A 16,654-nucleotide genomic window follows, 5' to 3' on the forward strand; every position below is an offset into this window, starting at 1 on the left:
TATTCAAATGCCATAAGCCGGGTATTTAAGTAATTTAAATTTCTTAAATTGTACACTCCGCAGCTCCATTATATAAACTTGTCTCTTTCTATGTTTGCAAATAAGTTCAGATTATTACAATGTAACATGTATACAGTATACCCCTGATTATCAAAATCTAAAACACGGAGGCAGAGCTCACAAAAAGGTTAAGGAAGACTCCGTTTAACTATCCCTCAAACTGGTATCTTTCGTCCATCTTTTGAAACAAATTAAAAAATAAAAATAAAAAGTGGGAATTGAAAGGTCAAAATGAAATAAAATTGAGAAATGAAATGTCTTTTTAGTTTTTGCTAGTCAATATATGATCATATATCGTTAAGAATAATAAATTTATTATTTACCTTTTGACAATTAGAATTATTAAGGTTTGAAAATACCGCCTTAAATTTGTAAACTTGTTTCTTAGGGTCGTTAACCTGGCGAGTTGTTGAACAAGTTGACAGTCTGTTAACATATGTATCAAATTGGAAATAAAACGTTTACCGGCTGTTACATTGGGTTAACTGAGGAATAACCAGTAGCATTAATGTTGTAAGTACTTGTCCTTATCAATATAGTTAATACGGTACTATATATAATGCACTGGATATATATTCATCTTTAATAATTTTTCGTTTGTTGTTTAAACGTGCGTACGTTAGCCGTGTTTTTATTTTAACTCTTGTGTGTTTTGTTAGTTTCGTAAAAATTTCTTTATCGTATTTTTGATATTCAGAAATCATTTGAAAGGAGAATGAGAGAAAGAGGGAGAGAGAGAATTATGAAAAAAAACTTTCTTCTTGATCGTGTTTGTTGGTCGATATTATAATTTAGTCGTACAATTTGACTGTTTTATGACAAATTACAGAAGCTTTATACTTTAAACAGTCCCCATAAAGATATTAGGTAAACAGTGATTTATTTTAAAAAATGCAAAGGATTTATGATAAATGAACTTTTGACAAGGACAATGACGTATCTTTACGACATCACATTCCTCTACTGGCTATCTAGTCACGCTTTATTAACATCCTACATTTATAATATCGGCCAACAGACACGGTATACGGTCATCAATAGTCTACCCCGTCAAACTCAGTGATAAGTTATGGCAACATTTTAAAACTTTGATCTTTATTCAATATTTAAAGATAAATAAAAACATTAAAAAATTGAAATGAAGCATGACTTGTATCAATTTATTTAATGATTTTTTTTAAATGTGGGAATGAGAATTAGACTAAAAAGTATACCATGAAATATTACAGAAATAGTTATGTCTGTCGAAGTCGGGAGATCGCAAATACTAAATATATACTAGTAAACAAACGACTTATTTAGAATTCAACAATTATTTTCTTACTAATAAAATACATCTAATAAAATTTTCGTATAGTGTAGTTAAAAGTCCATAATTGATAAATATCAATACAGTAACGAATTAAACCTAATAGTTCACGTTTATTTGTAGGTAATATCAGTAAAACCTCATTTGTATACAGACTAGCTGTTTCTATTTTATAGATGCAGAAAAAGGAATAAGTCGTGTTATCATTATCATCATTGAAATAATGGATGAGAAACAATGCAAATGTGCAAAATGTGGCAAAGCATTCACCAGAAAAAGTAGCCTTCAAATACATATGAGAATACACAATGTCGATAAACCTTACACATGTGACATTTGCGGTAGGAGTTTTGGACAATCTGGTACTCTCCAGTCACATATGAGACTACATACGGGTGAAAAACCGTACAAGTGTAATGTATGCGGTAAATGTTTCACCACTAGCAGTCATGTAAAGGAACACAAGAAAACGCACGGACTCGGTGATAAACCTCATCAATGTAGTATATGCTTGAAAATATTTAGTCACAAAAGCTACATTGATAGGCACATGAGAGTTCATACAGGTGAGAAGCCTTATAAATGTGATATATGTATGAACATGTTTACAAATAAAACCAGCCTGAACTACCACATGACTTCACACACATGTGATCAACTCCATACGTCATGTGATATATGTGGTAAAGAGGTTCGATCTAAACGGTTTAAACTGCACATGAGAACACATACTGGGGAGAAGCCTTATAAATGCGACATCTGTGATAAAGAGTTTAGTGAGAGTAGTACCCTACAGAAACACACGAGAACACATACCGGAGAGAAACCGTACACGTGTAATGTATGTGATAAATCCTTTAGCCAGTCTGGTAGTTTAACGGCACACATGAGAACACATACTGGGAACAAACCTTTCAAGTGTACTATGTGCAGTAAATATTTTAGAACCAGTAGTGGATTACAATGTCACAAGAGAACACACACAGGAGATAAACCTTATAAGTGTGATATATGTTGGAAAAGGTTCACTCGATTGGGATATATAAAGATACACAAGAGATTACACACTAACGAAAAACCTTATACATGTGATTTGTGTTTCAAAGAGTTTAAAGAAAGTTATTCATTAAAGATACACATGAGAATACACACAGGTGATAAACCATATAAATGTGATGTGTGTGATAAAAGGTTTAAGCATGGCGGGAGTTTACGGGAACATGATTAAATACATAGTGGTGACAAGCCTTATAAATGTGATGTATGTGGTAAATTATTTAGTCGACAAAGAGGTTTACAAATACACATAAGAATACACAGCGGTGACAAGCCACATAAATGTGATGTGTGTGGTCAGAGTTTTAATCAAATTGGTCATCTACAAGTACATACGAGACAGCATACCAATGAAAATCCTTTTAAATGTAAGAGTTGTGGTGAAGGATTTAAACAGAATGAAGCTCTTTTGAGACATCAGCGAAAACATACTGGAGAAAAGCCCCATACTTGTGACGTCTGTGGTAAAACATTTGGTGTACACAGCGACTTGACAAAACATTCCAGAATACATACTGGCAATAAACAGTTTAAGTGCAATATGTGTAGTAAACAATTTTATTATAACGGTGATCTTAAAAAGCATATGATAATACACACTGGGGAAAAACCCTACAAATGTCATGTATGTGACAAAAGCTTCAGTCGAAGTAGTGATTTAAAGGTACACGTGAGAACTCATACGGGTGAAAAACCGCATAAATGTGATGTCTGTGATAAACGATTCACGACGAAGTCACATTTAACGAGCCACACCAAACTGCATACAGGAGAAAGGCCCTATAAATGTGAAATATGTGGTAAAGATTTTAGTCACAATAGCCAGGTCAAAGAACACACGAGAACCCATACCGATGATAAACCATATAAGTGTAACATGTGTAGTAAAGTGTTTGCTAGAAAAGGTTACTTAAAAAAACACATGCAAACCCACACTGATAGTAAATCTTACACATGTCATTTGTGTAGTAAAATATTCACTAAAAATGGAAACTTATTGAACCACGTGAGGAACCATAACAAGGAAACCCGTTCTGTATGTGAAGTATGTGGGGAAGAGTTTATCGAAAAAAGAAAGTTTGAACAACACTTGAGAAAGCATACTTAAACAATGTTTATTTATGTGATGTGAGTAGAGAAAGCCTCCATAAACACTGCTTATCTATGTGATGTGAGTAGAGAAAACATACATAAACACTGTTTATTCATGTGATGTGAGTAGAGAAAGCATACATAAACACTGCTTATTTATGTGATGTGAATAGAGAAAACATACATAAACACTGCTTATTCATGTGATGTGAGTAGAGAAAGCCTACATAAACACTGCTTATCTATGTGATGTGAGTAGAGAAAGCATACATAAACACTGCTTATTCATGTGATGTGAGTAGAGAAAGCCTACATAAACACTGCTTATCTATGTGATGTGAGTAGAGAAAACATACATAAACACTGCTTATCTATGTGATGTGAGTAGAGAAAGCATACATAAACACTGCTTATTTATGTGATGTGAGTAGAGAAAGCATACATAAACACTGCTTATCTATGTGATGTGAGTAGAGAAAACATACATAAACACTGCTTATTCATGTGATGTGAGTAGAGAAAGCCTACATAAACACTGCTTATCTATGTGATGTGAGTAGAGAAAGCATACATAAACACTGCTTATCTATGTGATGTGAGTAGAGAAAGCATACATAAACACTGCTTATTTATGTGATGTGAGTAGAGAAAGCATACATAAACACTGCTTATCTATGTGATGTGAGTAGAGAAAACATACATAAACACTGCTTATTCATGTGATGTGAGTAGAGAAAGCCTACATAAACTCTGCTTATCTATGTGATGTGAGTAGAGAAAACATACATAAACACTGCTTATCTATGTGATGTGAGTAGAGAAAGCATACATAAACACTGCTTATCTATGTGATGTGAGTAGAGAAAGCATACATAAACACTGCTTATTTATGTGATGTGAGTAGAGAAAGCATACATAAACACTGCTTATTTATGTGATTTGAGTAAAGAAAACATACATAACACTGCTTATCCATGTGATGTGAGTAGAGAAAACATACGTAAATACCGCTTATTTATGTGATGTGAGTTGAGAAAACATACATAAACACTGCTTATTTATGTGAGGTGAGTAGAGAAAACATACTTTAACACTGCTAATTTATGTGGACTATGTGATGTGAGTAGACAAACATACGTACATACTGCTTATTGTGATGTAAGTGGAGAAAACATACGTAAACACTGCTTATTTATGTGGTGTGAGTAGAGAAAACATACGTAAACACTGCTAATCCATGTGATTTGAGTAAAGAAAACATACATAACACTGCTAATCTATGTGATGTGAGTAGAGAAAACATACGTAAATACCGCTTATGTTTGTGATGTGAGTTGAGAAAACATAGGTAAACACTGCTTATTAATATGATGTGAGTAGATACATCATACGTAAACACTGCTTATCTATGTGATGTGAGTAGAGAAAACATACTTAAACACTGCTTATTCATGTGATGTGAGTAGAGAAAACATATATACACACTGCTTATTTATGTGATGTGAGTAGAGAAAGCATACGTAAATACTGCTTATTGATGTGAGTAGAGAAAACATACGTAAACGCTGTTAATTTATGCGATGTGAGTAGAGAAAATTTATCATACGTCAACACTGCTTATTTTATTTTAAAACTAATTGTATAACGTGTACCGAAAATATTGTCGTATATAATATATTTATATAAAAAAATGACGTGCTTCTTTCGCTTTATGAATTAACCCATGCTCTAAATCCAAACAAATTTGTTTGCACATGCGTATATTGACTACTGCAGAATAATGAATTTTATCAAATGGGCATGTTTTTAATATATTTAATTAACTTGAAACACTTCACACCCGTCACCTCTTAAATGATGCACATGTTGTAATTTATCATGAATGTTATGTGTTGCAATTCGAAATTGATATATTTGACCTAGAGACGACAACCGTTCAAGTGTGACGAAAATTATTCAGTCGAGAAGTTCTAAGTTTATATGTTAGGAAGTCGGCAAATGTTTAAATCCTTTTACTTTGAAATTTCCGAAGTTTTGGTACTGGTTTCGATCCTTTCAAGTTGAAAATTAAATAGTAATACGGAATATATTTATTTCTGTTTAGAGGTTATATGCATTTTAGTTAGAGATTATTCTAGTATATAAGTTGAGTTTCTCGCAACATTAATAAGTTCAGTCGTCAAGACCTGCCGAAGTGAAGAATAAAGCAAAGGTAACTATAACTATTTCTGAATAAGAAGTAGCTTAATAAGGACCATTGGTTAAACTTTTATAAGCAAGAGCCAATTGTACTATCTGAATAAGGTGGTGACATATTGTCCTGTGGTATATAAATAAGGTGACAACGTGATACTGTCCTTTTGGACCAGTGACACCTTTGCTCGAATAAGGACCTTGGGCTTACTGGAAACCATAATTTCATATACCTTTGAATCAAAGAACTGAAGAACTTTAAGGCCAATCGGTTAATAGTCATGTATCTAATTTTGAAGAAAGGTTAAGTCACAGCTCCAATTAAGCGTCCCTGTTGTTGTACTCCATTGTTAGGTTAAGGGTTTCATTTTTTATACTTACCGGAAACAATCTTTTGTTTATTGTCGTTAGGCTTTTATATTTATGTTGAACTAGTTTAGGAAACACGTTACCATTTGTAAGGGTTAGCCAACGATACACAACAAATCCTGGGAAATAACCCTGGTACGGATCTACGGGTACTTAAAGTGTAATGGTGGTCACTTTGTTTACTTGTTTATTCTATCTATTTTGGGAAATTGGTTAACTTAAGAATTACTTATAGTTCCGTAACTCTTTCTTCCGAGACCGGCCATGAACTTATCCTTGTCGGGACTTCCTGTTCTGGCACGTGCCCGGCCGGGCTCGTTGTCCCTAGGAACTATAAGTATGACGTCACTCACGGGGTTCTGGGCAGTCTATACTAGGATTTAAAATGAGCAGACGCTCATACTTTGGCTTGTGAATATGGAACCTTTATTTATACAAGTAGACTAGCCACCACCGTATTTCAGTATATTTATTTATGTCAGAATCGTATGTTCAACCATAATGTTTGTCTTAAAATAAACATCTTGTTTATATTCACGTAGTTTTACGTACTTTGTCCGATATCCCAGAACTTGGGTAGACAACGGGAAAACGAAGCCAGTGGAAACTTCCACTCCCGTTACAACAGTACCATCTGGCGTGTAGGGCACGTTACACAAGCTTGCTGTTCGAAATTCTTCCCTCTGAAAAATCACATTGTCAGTCGTTTGCTTGTGTGCAGACAAAAAAGGCTGTACACTTATACACATCCGACATAGACATTACCTAAAACTGTCCTAATCTGAATCATAATAGTTGATGCAAGCTATACCTTATTGTAGTTTTAACATGGGAAGGCATTATATATTTGTGTTATTTTAGCCCTCACAATCGATTGGGAAAAATAATCACGAATATAATGCCTACCTATGTTAAAACTACAATGCGATATAGCTTGCATCAATTATTTCTTAAGCATCTACCAGGCCTTTAATAAGCTCTATCAGTGTTCTCATTTTACCTTCATTTGCTGATAAGGTTTTACGTCAACAAAACATATTCATACTAAAAGTAACATACATCTTCCCATATCTATATTCTGCTGCTATGAGTAGAAACAATTTATTAAAACGTAAGATGGAACTGGTGAATAGTCGGTAAACAAGTATAATGATCCTCGATCGCGTTCTTCACACCTTTTGCTTTGAAATGTATTAAATGCGTCAGCAGTGATTGTTTAAGTGCAAGTTAACTGTTGTGTGATATAACAATTGAGAACTTATCCCATTCAATTTGTAGACGGGTCGTTTTGAAATAACTTTCTGATTCAAACAAATCGCAGTATTGTTTTCACTCCCGGTACTCATAACTCGTGTATGCGTAAAACAATTCCAATTTTCAGCAAATCAACTTCACAAAAACGTGTTTATAGTGGCCTTCACTTGACGCTTGGTCAACTTATTGTTTTTAACAACATCATATTCCTTTCCAACAAGCTCCGTTATTAACATCTAATACATTTCGTAGGGCATTGTGGGGCCTCGGTTGCCGAGTGGTCTAACTAATGGGCATAGACAGGCTGGTGAAAATGTATACGAAATGGTGGACATAGACGGACTGGTGAAACTGTAGACGAAATGGTGGACATAGACAGACTGGTGAAAATGTAGAGGAAATGGTGGACATAGACAGACTGGTGAAAATGGCGACGAACTGGTGGACAAAGACAGACTCACTGGCAAAAATGCAGACCAAAATTGTGGACATAAACAGACTGGTGAAATCGTAGACTAGCTGGTGTACACATAGTCATAGACAGACAGACGTGTGGACGATATAAATTATAGATCAGAATTACGGCACCCCTGTAACAAATATAGGTACTCCACCCTTACTCTCTGACACCAGGTCTTTTAAGTGACATGAGTGTTGACAAAGCTTATTCAGATATCAATTAATAATTAAGAAAATGCAACTACTGTCATTCAGTTGTCACATGTTAAAAGACGTATATATTATGTAATCTATACTGTGGGTGAAATAGGCATAGGGAAAGGGGTAATATGTATACGTATTGTCAAATATTTGCGGTTGAATAATTGCAATGATATTGACCAGAATTTGTGTATATATATTGAGTTACTTAGTTATTGTCTTTATTTGTTTTTGTTGTTGTTATATGTCACAAACTGTAAAGTTTATATGGCAATAAAACTTTGAATTTGAATTTGAATTTGAATGATACAAAAAATTTCCCGGAACTAATACAACACCGGATCATCGCCGGAAATGATTACGTTGTATGGTTAGACAATACATTTACCAGGTTATTGGTCCTTAAAAGACTTTAAGTAAAGAACACTAAAAATACGGAAATTTTCAATTAAAATGTCGGAAGTCATTAAATAGTCTATTACTTTGAACATATTCTATTGTTCAAAATGGACAAACAAATTAGACACAAGTTCATCAACTTAGGACCGTCATCTCCGTGATCTATCAATATTCATTAAATACAATTATCAACAATTAGATAATATCACATACTCATTGGAACTCTGAATAAAAGTGCACATAAAAAACGGATAGGTCAACACATATACTTGTTTCGTTCGATAATTAATAAGGCCTTGTGAAGAACGAACATTTTGTATTTACAAGGATTGAAAAATTACTAGGATTGGTGAATAAAAATGTACGCATTGCGAGGAATGAAGGTAAGAAATTACTAGGATAATATAAATTGTAATAGAATAAATTATACATGTGGTTGAAGACCGTATTTTGACCTATAATGATTAACATTTACTACTTGTGACATAGGAAAATTCAAAACAGAAGGTCCCTAATTTTATAAAAATGGCAAACTCAAAATTTCAAACACATCGATCGCATGGATAACAACTATCACATCCTTAACTTAAGTTGGTACAGGCATTTTCTTTTGTAGAAAATGGTGAATTGAACCTGCGTTCATAGCTATCTAAATCTCCCACTTTTACGATATATATATATTAAATACGATGGTCGGTGTTATATCAACAGACCTCTACCGTAAACCTACAGATAAACACCTATACCTTTCTCCATAAAGCTGTCACTCCAAACACTACAAAAATTATCCCGTACAGTCAAGCTCTCCGAGTAAAGCAAATTTGCTCCGCTAACAAGACTATCACTAAACGGTTACATGAACTTCGCGGATCTTTTACCAGATCAGGTTATAAGAAACACAACATGGATAAGGGGTTTGCTCGTGCTAACAATAAAAGCCGCAATGACCATCTACACTACAACCAGAAGAGACGAAGCGAAATAGTTCCGTTTGTTTTAACAAACAATCCCGTGTTTCACGTTTTAAAGTGTTAATTAGCAGAACATTGCCAAACATCCAAAATGATCCAAGAGCTTTTCCAAACCTCCTGTCTTTTTGGAGACCAGCAAGTCTGAAATACTCAATTTTGAAAGCTAATGTCTCTTGTAATAATAGCTCTTCATTTAAAAATGTCTGACTTGCCACCAAATACAGAATACTCAAACATGTACTTGCCACTCAATTGGGATTGTGTACCCTACATTTTGCAATGCAACTTGCAACCCCAGAAAGTTGTGAATCTTCAGTTTCGATGTGGCATGCAGTTTGTTGGCGATACAGAATAGCCATTCAACAAACGCATGAATTGAATAAGTAGATTATAACACATCACACATCAGCGTATAGCACCGACGTACGCCGGTTGTGGTAAAAACAAACCATGTGCGCTGCCAGTACGCTAGCAATTTTGCACGCAGTCAACTTGTCAATCATATATGTATCGTGTGAAAAACGAGCTTTAAACGTGTTCTGGACGTATGAGAAGCGTTCATGAGCGTTTATTCGGCGTTACAGTAACGTATGTTGGCGTATGTCTGGCGTTTGTCTAACGCAGATGAAATGCACGCTCCAAGAGAAAAACATCCCCTGAACGTAGTTTAGACACGTCCCAGTCGTACCTGGAATACGTTTTTTATACGCCACGGGTGCGTTCTATACGTTCACGTAGTCGAACAACCTTGAGGTATATACAACGTACCCTAAACGTGTCTATACAACGTAAGCCTGGTACCTTTGATAACTACTAGTATTTAGTACAGAACGTTTACAGTTTTAAGGAATTTATTCCTCCATTCAAACATCTATATTGAAAAAAAATCCAAGCGTATTGACTCGTGATTATTTGTATAACGATCAAGATTATGATTTCATTTTGACTACCACATGTCAATATTAGAGTCATTTTACATCTTACTGATGAAGGATTAGTTATCCGATTTTTTTTACTTTGTGGTGATTTTCTTGTGATGATGTATCCTTTTAGACTTGTCATATCTTCAGCATATCTTTGATGAGGTTCAAGCGGGTCGCAGCAGTCCATTCCATTATTCCAAAATAAGCTAGTTGTTAATGTTCACGCGTATCTCAACATTTATGTCCTCCGTTTCTCCTCTAGTATCGATGCGGAACACATTTACTTTATACCTCTGTTCCTCTTTTGAAAAGATTTCGAATGAGGTATAAGCTATGTCTGTAATGAGAGACTGAAGGGTCGCAGCAGTCCATTCAATTATTCAAAACATCCATTTGACTAGAAAAAAAACGGTATTTTGACATTTGTGTCCTCAATAACCCTTCTAATGGTCAATGCGGCACAATTGACAAGTTATATCTTTAATCAGGGAAAGAAGAATAGCAACAGGACTGTAAAATAAGACAATGCATATTATTTTAATCTCTGTATTTATGTTTTGGCATTCAGTTCGTCCATACATTAAACCAAGGAATTTCTGTTAAAAATAGTTAGGGAACCCCTCTAGTTTATCAACCGAAACTAAATTGATTAATAAAGATAAAAAAAATACAGAGTGTTTTGATTTTTTATCCTGATAATAATTTGAAAATTGTTAGATACCACCAAATTGACGAATTCAGAAATACGGGATAAAGTGTCAAAGTCCATTTTTTACTATTCATTTTGAATACTGAAATATAAATAACATGATAAACTATTTCAGGATTCAATACTCATCACTTTACGTTGAAAATTGATAATGAATAACGGACGTATGGTCAAATGGGAACTCCTGACTATCCTACTGCCTTTCGGTACTTATATTTTTACAATGAACCAAGGTATATCTACTAGTATCTTAAGCCTTGCTTTTAAAACACTAAACTGCCAATATGAAATGATCCACTACGCTCTAATGTAACAGTTTCAATAGAACGATGAAAGATTGAGAATTAATCTGGAATCGCCAAACTCATTTTAAACAGTAAATTATTAGAACTATTAACATGATTAAACAAATGATAGCTACGAACATGTGGACTATGCATGATTTACCTTAAGCACGTAAGTGTTTAAAGGAATCTTCATTATTAAACAAAACAAAACTTAAATAATTTTTTTTTTAATTTCAGCGATTTTTCATCAGTCTCCTTGTTTTGATGATAGCTAGCTGTGCCATTGGATTGGATTGTCCACTGTTAATATGTTATTGCAAACCTAGAAATACAGCACGTTGTATGAACCATGGAACAAATCTGACTTACATTCCACGTCTTCCAAAGGATATTAAAATCCTAACATTCGTCAACAATTACCTCCCGAACATTACGAGACAGACATTTGAAAACTTATCAGCCGAATATATCACTCAACTAAACCTATCACGAAATCATATCCGATCAATTTCTAGCGATGCTTTTGTTGATTTCAAATCATTCTATGTTTTAGATCTAAGTTCAAATATGGGAATTATTCTAGATACTTTAGATAAGGCATTTGTAAATGTAAACTTTATACAACAAGGATCGCTTTATTTAAGCAATGTAACCACCAGGAGAGGCTTTCAGACAGATATTTTCAAAACCTTAGAGCATGGGAAAATAAACAAAATTGTTCTACAAAATAATAATCTTTTACGAATTGACGGATCTTCTTATCGGAATTTAAAGTATCTGAATACATTAGATGTCTCGAACAATAATATAGTATACGGTAACTTATCTGGATTAGTTAAGCTTACTCGACTTACAATAAGTAACAACAATTTACACAATGTTCCAAGCTTTTGTGCATCGAATGGGTCGTCTCTCGTCCCAAATTTAAGAAAACTAAACATGAACAATAATAGAATAAAAGTTCTGAAATCCAATGACTTTCATTGTGTAAAGCGACTAGACACGTTAAATATGTTAAATAATCCATTTCGAGAAATCCAGGACAACGTCTTTTCTTCCTTAAGAAAATTGCATAGATTACGTCTCCTGCCTATTGTAAATAGTCTAAAACGTATACAAAGTTATGCTTTTAACATGTCAAATGTTAACTCAATAAACTTAGCTGATGCACATTTTAAATTTACGACCAATAGTTTTAATGCAGATACCATATTTCGTTTTTGTCCTCGTTTGTATGCATTGATTTTGTCGTACAATACTATACCTTCGAATTCCGAAACAGCAATAAACATGTTTGGATCTCTTCGTCAGCTGAGACAACTAACACTGCAATCTGTTGGATGGGTAGTTATACCGCATAACTTGTTCCATCGGCTAACAAGCTTGAAAAAACTCGAGCTAGAGAGCAATAATTTATTTTCATTATCCTTTAACAATCCGTTTCTTAGGGTAAACAGCTTAGTACACCTTGGAGTTGGAGGCAACAAATTAAATACTTTCAATAAGTCGTCATTGCCAGAAAATATTTTAAAAAACTTGAAGACCTTAAATTTAGCACGAAATCCATTCACCTGCAATTGTGATTTAGTGTGGTTTGTCCATTGGTTAAACGTTACAAACATAGACATTCGAGAGTATCCATCAAAATATTTTTGTGTCACACCTGGTGTGTGGAAAGGGAAACAACTCAATATATTTAGCCAAGACTGTTCAAATAAAAGAGTAAATATATCACTGATTGTACTTTTGTGCGTTACTGTTGTTGTGATAATTATAACTGCCACGATAGTTATATTTAAAATACGTTGGCATATTCGGTATTGGATATATCTTGTGCGCGCGAGGCGTAGAGATTATTGCAGAATAGATCTCGATGAATATGCGTATGATGGATTTGTAGTTTACTGTGATACTGATAGAGAATGGGTACATCAAAAGTTAGTCCCCTTTCTCGAAGTTGAACATGGATACAAATTATGTATTCATTACAGAGATTTTCATGTCGGCAAATTGATAGTGGATAATATTTTAGAAAATATGGAGGAAAGTAGGAAAATAATTCTGGTAATGTCAAATGGTTTCTGTAAAAGCAAGTGGTGTCAGTTTGAAGTTCTATTGGCGAATGACAGATGTTTAAACAATGGTAGTGAAACTTTAGCAACAATTTTATTAGAAGATGTAGATAGTCGGTACTTTACCAATGTACTTAAACTCATTCTGACATCAACAACTTATGCTGTGTGGACTGAGGATGAAATCGGACAACGGTTGTTCTGGAACCAGATTCTTGGTTCTTTTAAAAGAGATATAGTCTACAATAGAGATGAGATACAATGATGATAAACATGATGAAATAAGATGTCAATAGAAAACCCATTATTGGCAGAAACAGTATAATGATTAGCACAATAAACCTATACGACACAGAGTGAAGTCAGCTCCAATGTAGAGTATATGAGTTGATAATCCTAAGTGTTTGTTGACGTGAACCAGAAGCAATTTTACATCGATTATTTAACAAAACAATTCAGAGTTGTCAAGTTCAACTCAGTGCAATTGAAAAACACAAAATCTGAATAAAACTCTGACATATGCCTGTTCCCATTCACCTTATATTGACAGCCACTCTGGCAATGTTATTAATAGGGATCTAAACATATGTCAACATGAACATCTCCGAAAGTCGATATTTCATGGCCCTAAGTTTATTGAACCCCAACACATCAAATCGAACAATATCTTTTAAAAAGTTATGGATTCCATGAAGACTAGTATGCCGGAGAACGAACTAAACGAGAAGAAGTAAAACTGGATAATCGACCAAATACCTTTTTCAGAAAAAAAAAAAGAGTCTGTGAAATGTCTATAATCTCTTCACGATAAACATATTGTTGTTTCTGTGGAAAAAAGCTTCCAAACAATATTGTCTTTTTATATGATTCGTACTATTACGGGTGTCTTGTAAAAGAATTAGAAAAATTACATTGCAAATTGTAGGAATTACCTTGTTTGTATAGGCTACCTAGGCTTTACAAAATTCCGTACAAACAACAGTACATTGCCGGCTTTTCTATGCAACGAAGGAATTGTCCATTAGATTGACAATCAATGAAAGAGGGTCTTCAGAAATACTATGGAACTGTTAACTCGCGTAGTAGCATTAACCATATGTGGATAATTTTATGTCTCGAACTAGTTCTATCATAACTTTTGATTTTTGCCCCTGTACTCCTCTTATCCCCATTTAAAATTGATAAATCTTCTACAAGAAATAATTTATTAAGCTTTTCAACATAAAAATGGTTGCATAAGCTATAGAAGTATTACTTTGGGATACCATACAGTACACGTCTACTTTAGTACAAGTAATCTTGATGTATGTGTTAGTCCCCCTCAACTTTTATTGCAACACTGCCATTGATAATTTCAAAAAGGCTGTCTACTATATAATATTTAGAAAAAAATAATGTTTTTGTCACACTACGGATATTAAGTTGTTTGCCAAGATCTCTGACTGTATTATCCTATAAAAACGCAGGCTGTAATCCTCAGATTTGCTCCTTTTCACTCGATTAATGAGTTTTAAGTGTAAGGCAAAGGGTTAAGATGTATTAGCTGTTGGTATATATGGAAAAGTTAAGCTTGGTTCTTACAGTGTGAAACTAGGCTACCATCTGTGGCGGAATGGGAAAAAAACTCATCATTGTAACCAGGATTTAATTTTGTATTTTACGAAGTTGAAGAGCATTGAGGACCAAAATTCCTAGAAGTTTTACCAAATACAGCTAAGGTTATCTGTTCCTGAGGTAAAAAAGCCTTTGTATTTCAAAAATTCAAAAGTTTTTTTAAACATGCATGCAAAAAAGTGGAAAATGCGTTGGTTCTTTTCAACCAACCATCCGTAAAGTGACAACATTTGTTTTTTTCTTCATATTATAAAGAAGACAGCCTATTCAAAAACATCAATGGCAGTTTTGCAATAATAATTGAGGGGTAAGAGTCAGTCGATAAAATCACTTTCCAACCATACAATGGAGTATGTGCTCCATTTGACAATATTGGATTTTAAGGTATCTCATGCTGATCAACTTTAACTTAATTTGGCCTGTAACATTGTGTATTCTGGTGTCTTTGGTAGACAACACGCTCGACTGGCATACACAACTGTTAGCCTGGTATCATTGATGAGTGTCAAAAATATTTACTGATAGCCATTATCATTTTGAAAATATTCTATTTACTAGATGTCGCTTTAGTTGTCTATGTTGTGTCATGTGTAATATTGTTAGTCTGTTTGTCTTTTTAACCATAGCGTTGTCAGTTTATTTTCGATTTATGAGTTTGATTGTCTCTCTGGTATCTTTCGTCCCTCTTTGATTATAAAAGCATAGGCAGGATGATAACTCACATAATATATTAATTACAAAAAGATTTTTATACGAATAAGTCTTAAATACTGAGTATTGCAGCCTGCGTTTTTATGAAATAATATAGCCAGAGATCTTGGCAAACACTAAGTCCTTCTTGGCATCATTCGATGTATTTTTAGCCAATATTTCTTAAAATTTGATAGCGTGCATTTGACCAGGAGAAAATTATGTCTATTTAGACAGCAAAAACAGTGGTAATGACATTGGAAAAAAACTCCAGGGTCACGCTGGCGCAGGCACCTAAAAACTAAATAAATCGTTGAAAGGAACACTTGCAAAGTGAATAATAAATACCATATTTGAATAATAACATCTTATTGTATCTTGTCCTTTATTATTTTGGGTAAAAAAATCAACTTATCATTTATAATGAGTCTGAAGATAAAACATTCTACATCTCAGAACAAGTGATCAGAATGCAGGAGATTTTCGTTAGCAAATTTGTTCAATTTGAAGGTTGAATTATCCAGCATGTTGTTGGGTTTCCTATGGGATCAAAAGGTACACCTCTCCTGATCGACGTTTTCCTACTTTTATGAGAGCCAGAGGTTCTTCAGACATATATAAAAGCAAGACGATGAAAGAAGATAGATCATTTCATTTTTTCTGTTATATTGATTATTTTCTTTCTATTTACTACCCAAACGTTTCTGATAGGGTAAAAAAAAAACCAACAGAATTAAGAAACCATAGATACAACTTCATCTGCCTAATTTCTAGTCGTTTACCTCAAATTTGACGACAACGGTCATCTTGGTACATGAATCTATGAAACACGAGACGATTTTTTATTTTGAAATGATAATTTTTTTCCACCTGAGTTACAATTTACCTACCCCACCCGAGTATGTTGTATACATTTCTCAACTCCTGCAGTATTCAAGAACTTTTTCCAGCTGCTACTACGACTTTTAGAACAGTCATTTTGTCTAATGAAGATAG

The 16,654-nt window shown here is 34.0% G+C and overlaps 1 protein-coding gene and 1 pseudogene across 1 annotated transcript; both read left to right on the forward strand.

The window, feature by feature from the left end:
* Positions 1-1,496: 1,496 nt before the first annotated feature.
* On the forward strand, positions 1,497-5,300 carry LOC134708100 (zinc finger protein 62 homolog; annotated as a pseudogene).
* Positions 5,301-8,506: 3,206 nt separating this feature from the next.
* Positions 8,507-15,817, forward strand: LOC134708101 (toll-like receptor 3). Its single transcript, XM_063568404.1, has 2 exons — positions 8,507-8,775; positions 11,520-15,817. The coding sequence occupies exons 1-2, from the start codon at positions 8,752-8,754 to the stop codon at positions 13,617-13,619; spliced, it is 2,124 nt and encodes a 707-aa protein (XP_063424474.1). The 5' UTR covers positions 8,507-8,751; the 3' UTR covers positions 13,620-15,817.
* The last annotated feature ends 837 nt before the right edge of the window (positions 15,818-16,654 follow it).

This window comes from Mytilus trossulus, chromosome 2 (genome assembly GCF_036588685.1).
Source record: "Mytilus trossulus isolate FHL-02 chromosome 2, PNRI_Mtr1.1.1.hap1, whole genome shotgun sequence".
Lineage (NCBI taxonomy): Eukaryota > Metazoa > Mollusca > Bivalvia > Mytilida > Mytilidae > Mytilus > Mytilus trossulus.

Coding starts and splice junctions, on each gene's coding strand:
- LOC134708101 (XM_063568404.1), top strand. CDS start 8,752: ATGTACGCATTGCGAGGAATGAAG. Junction 8,776..11,519: donor ACGCATTGCGAGGAATGAAG/GTAAGAAATTAC, acceptor TTTTAATTTCAG/CGATTTTTCATCAGTCTCCT.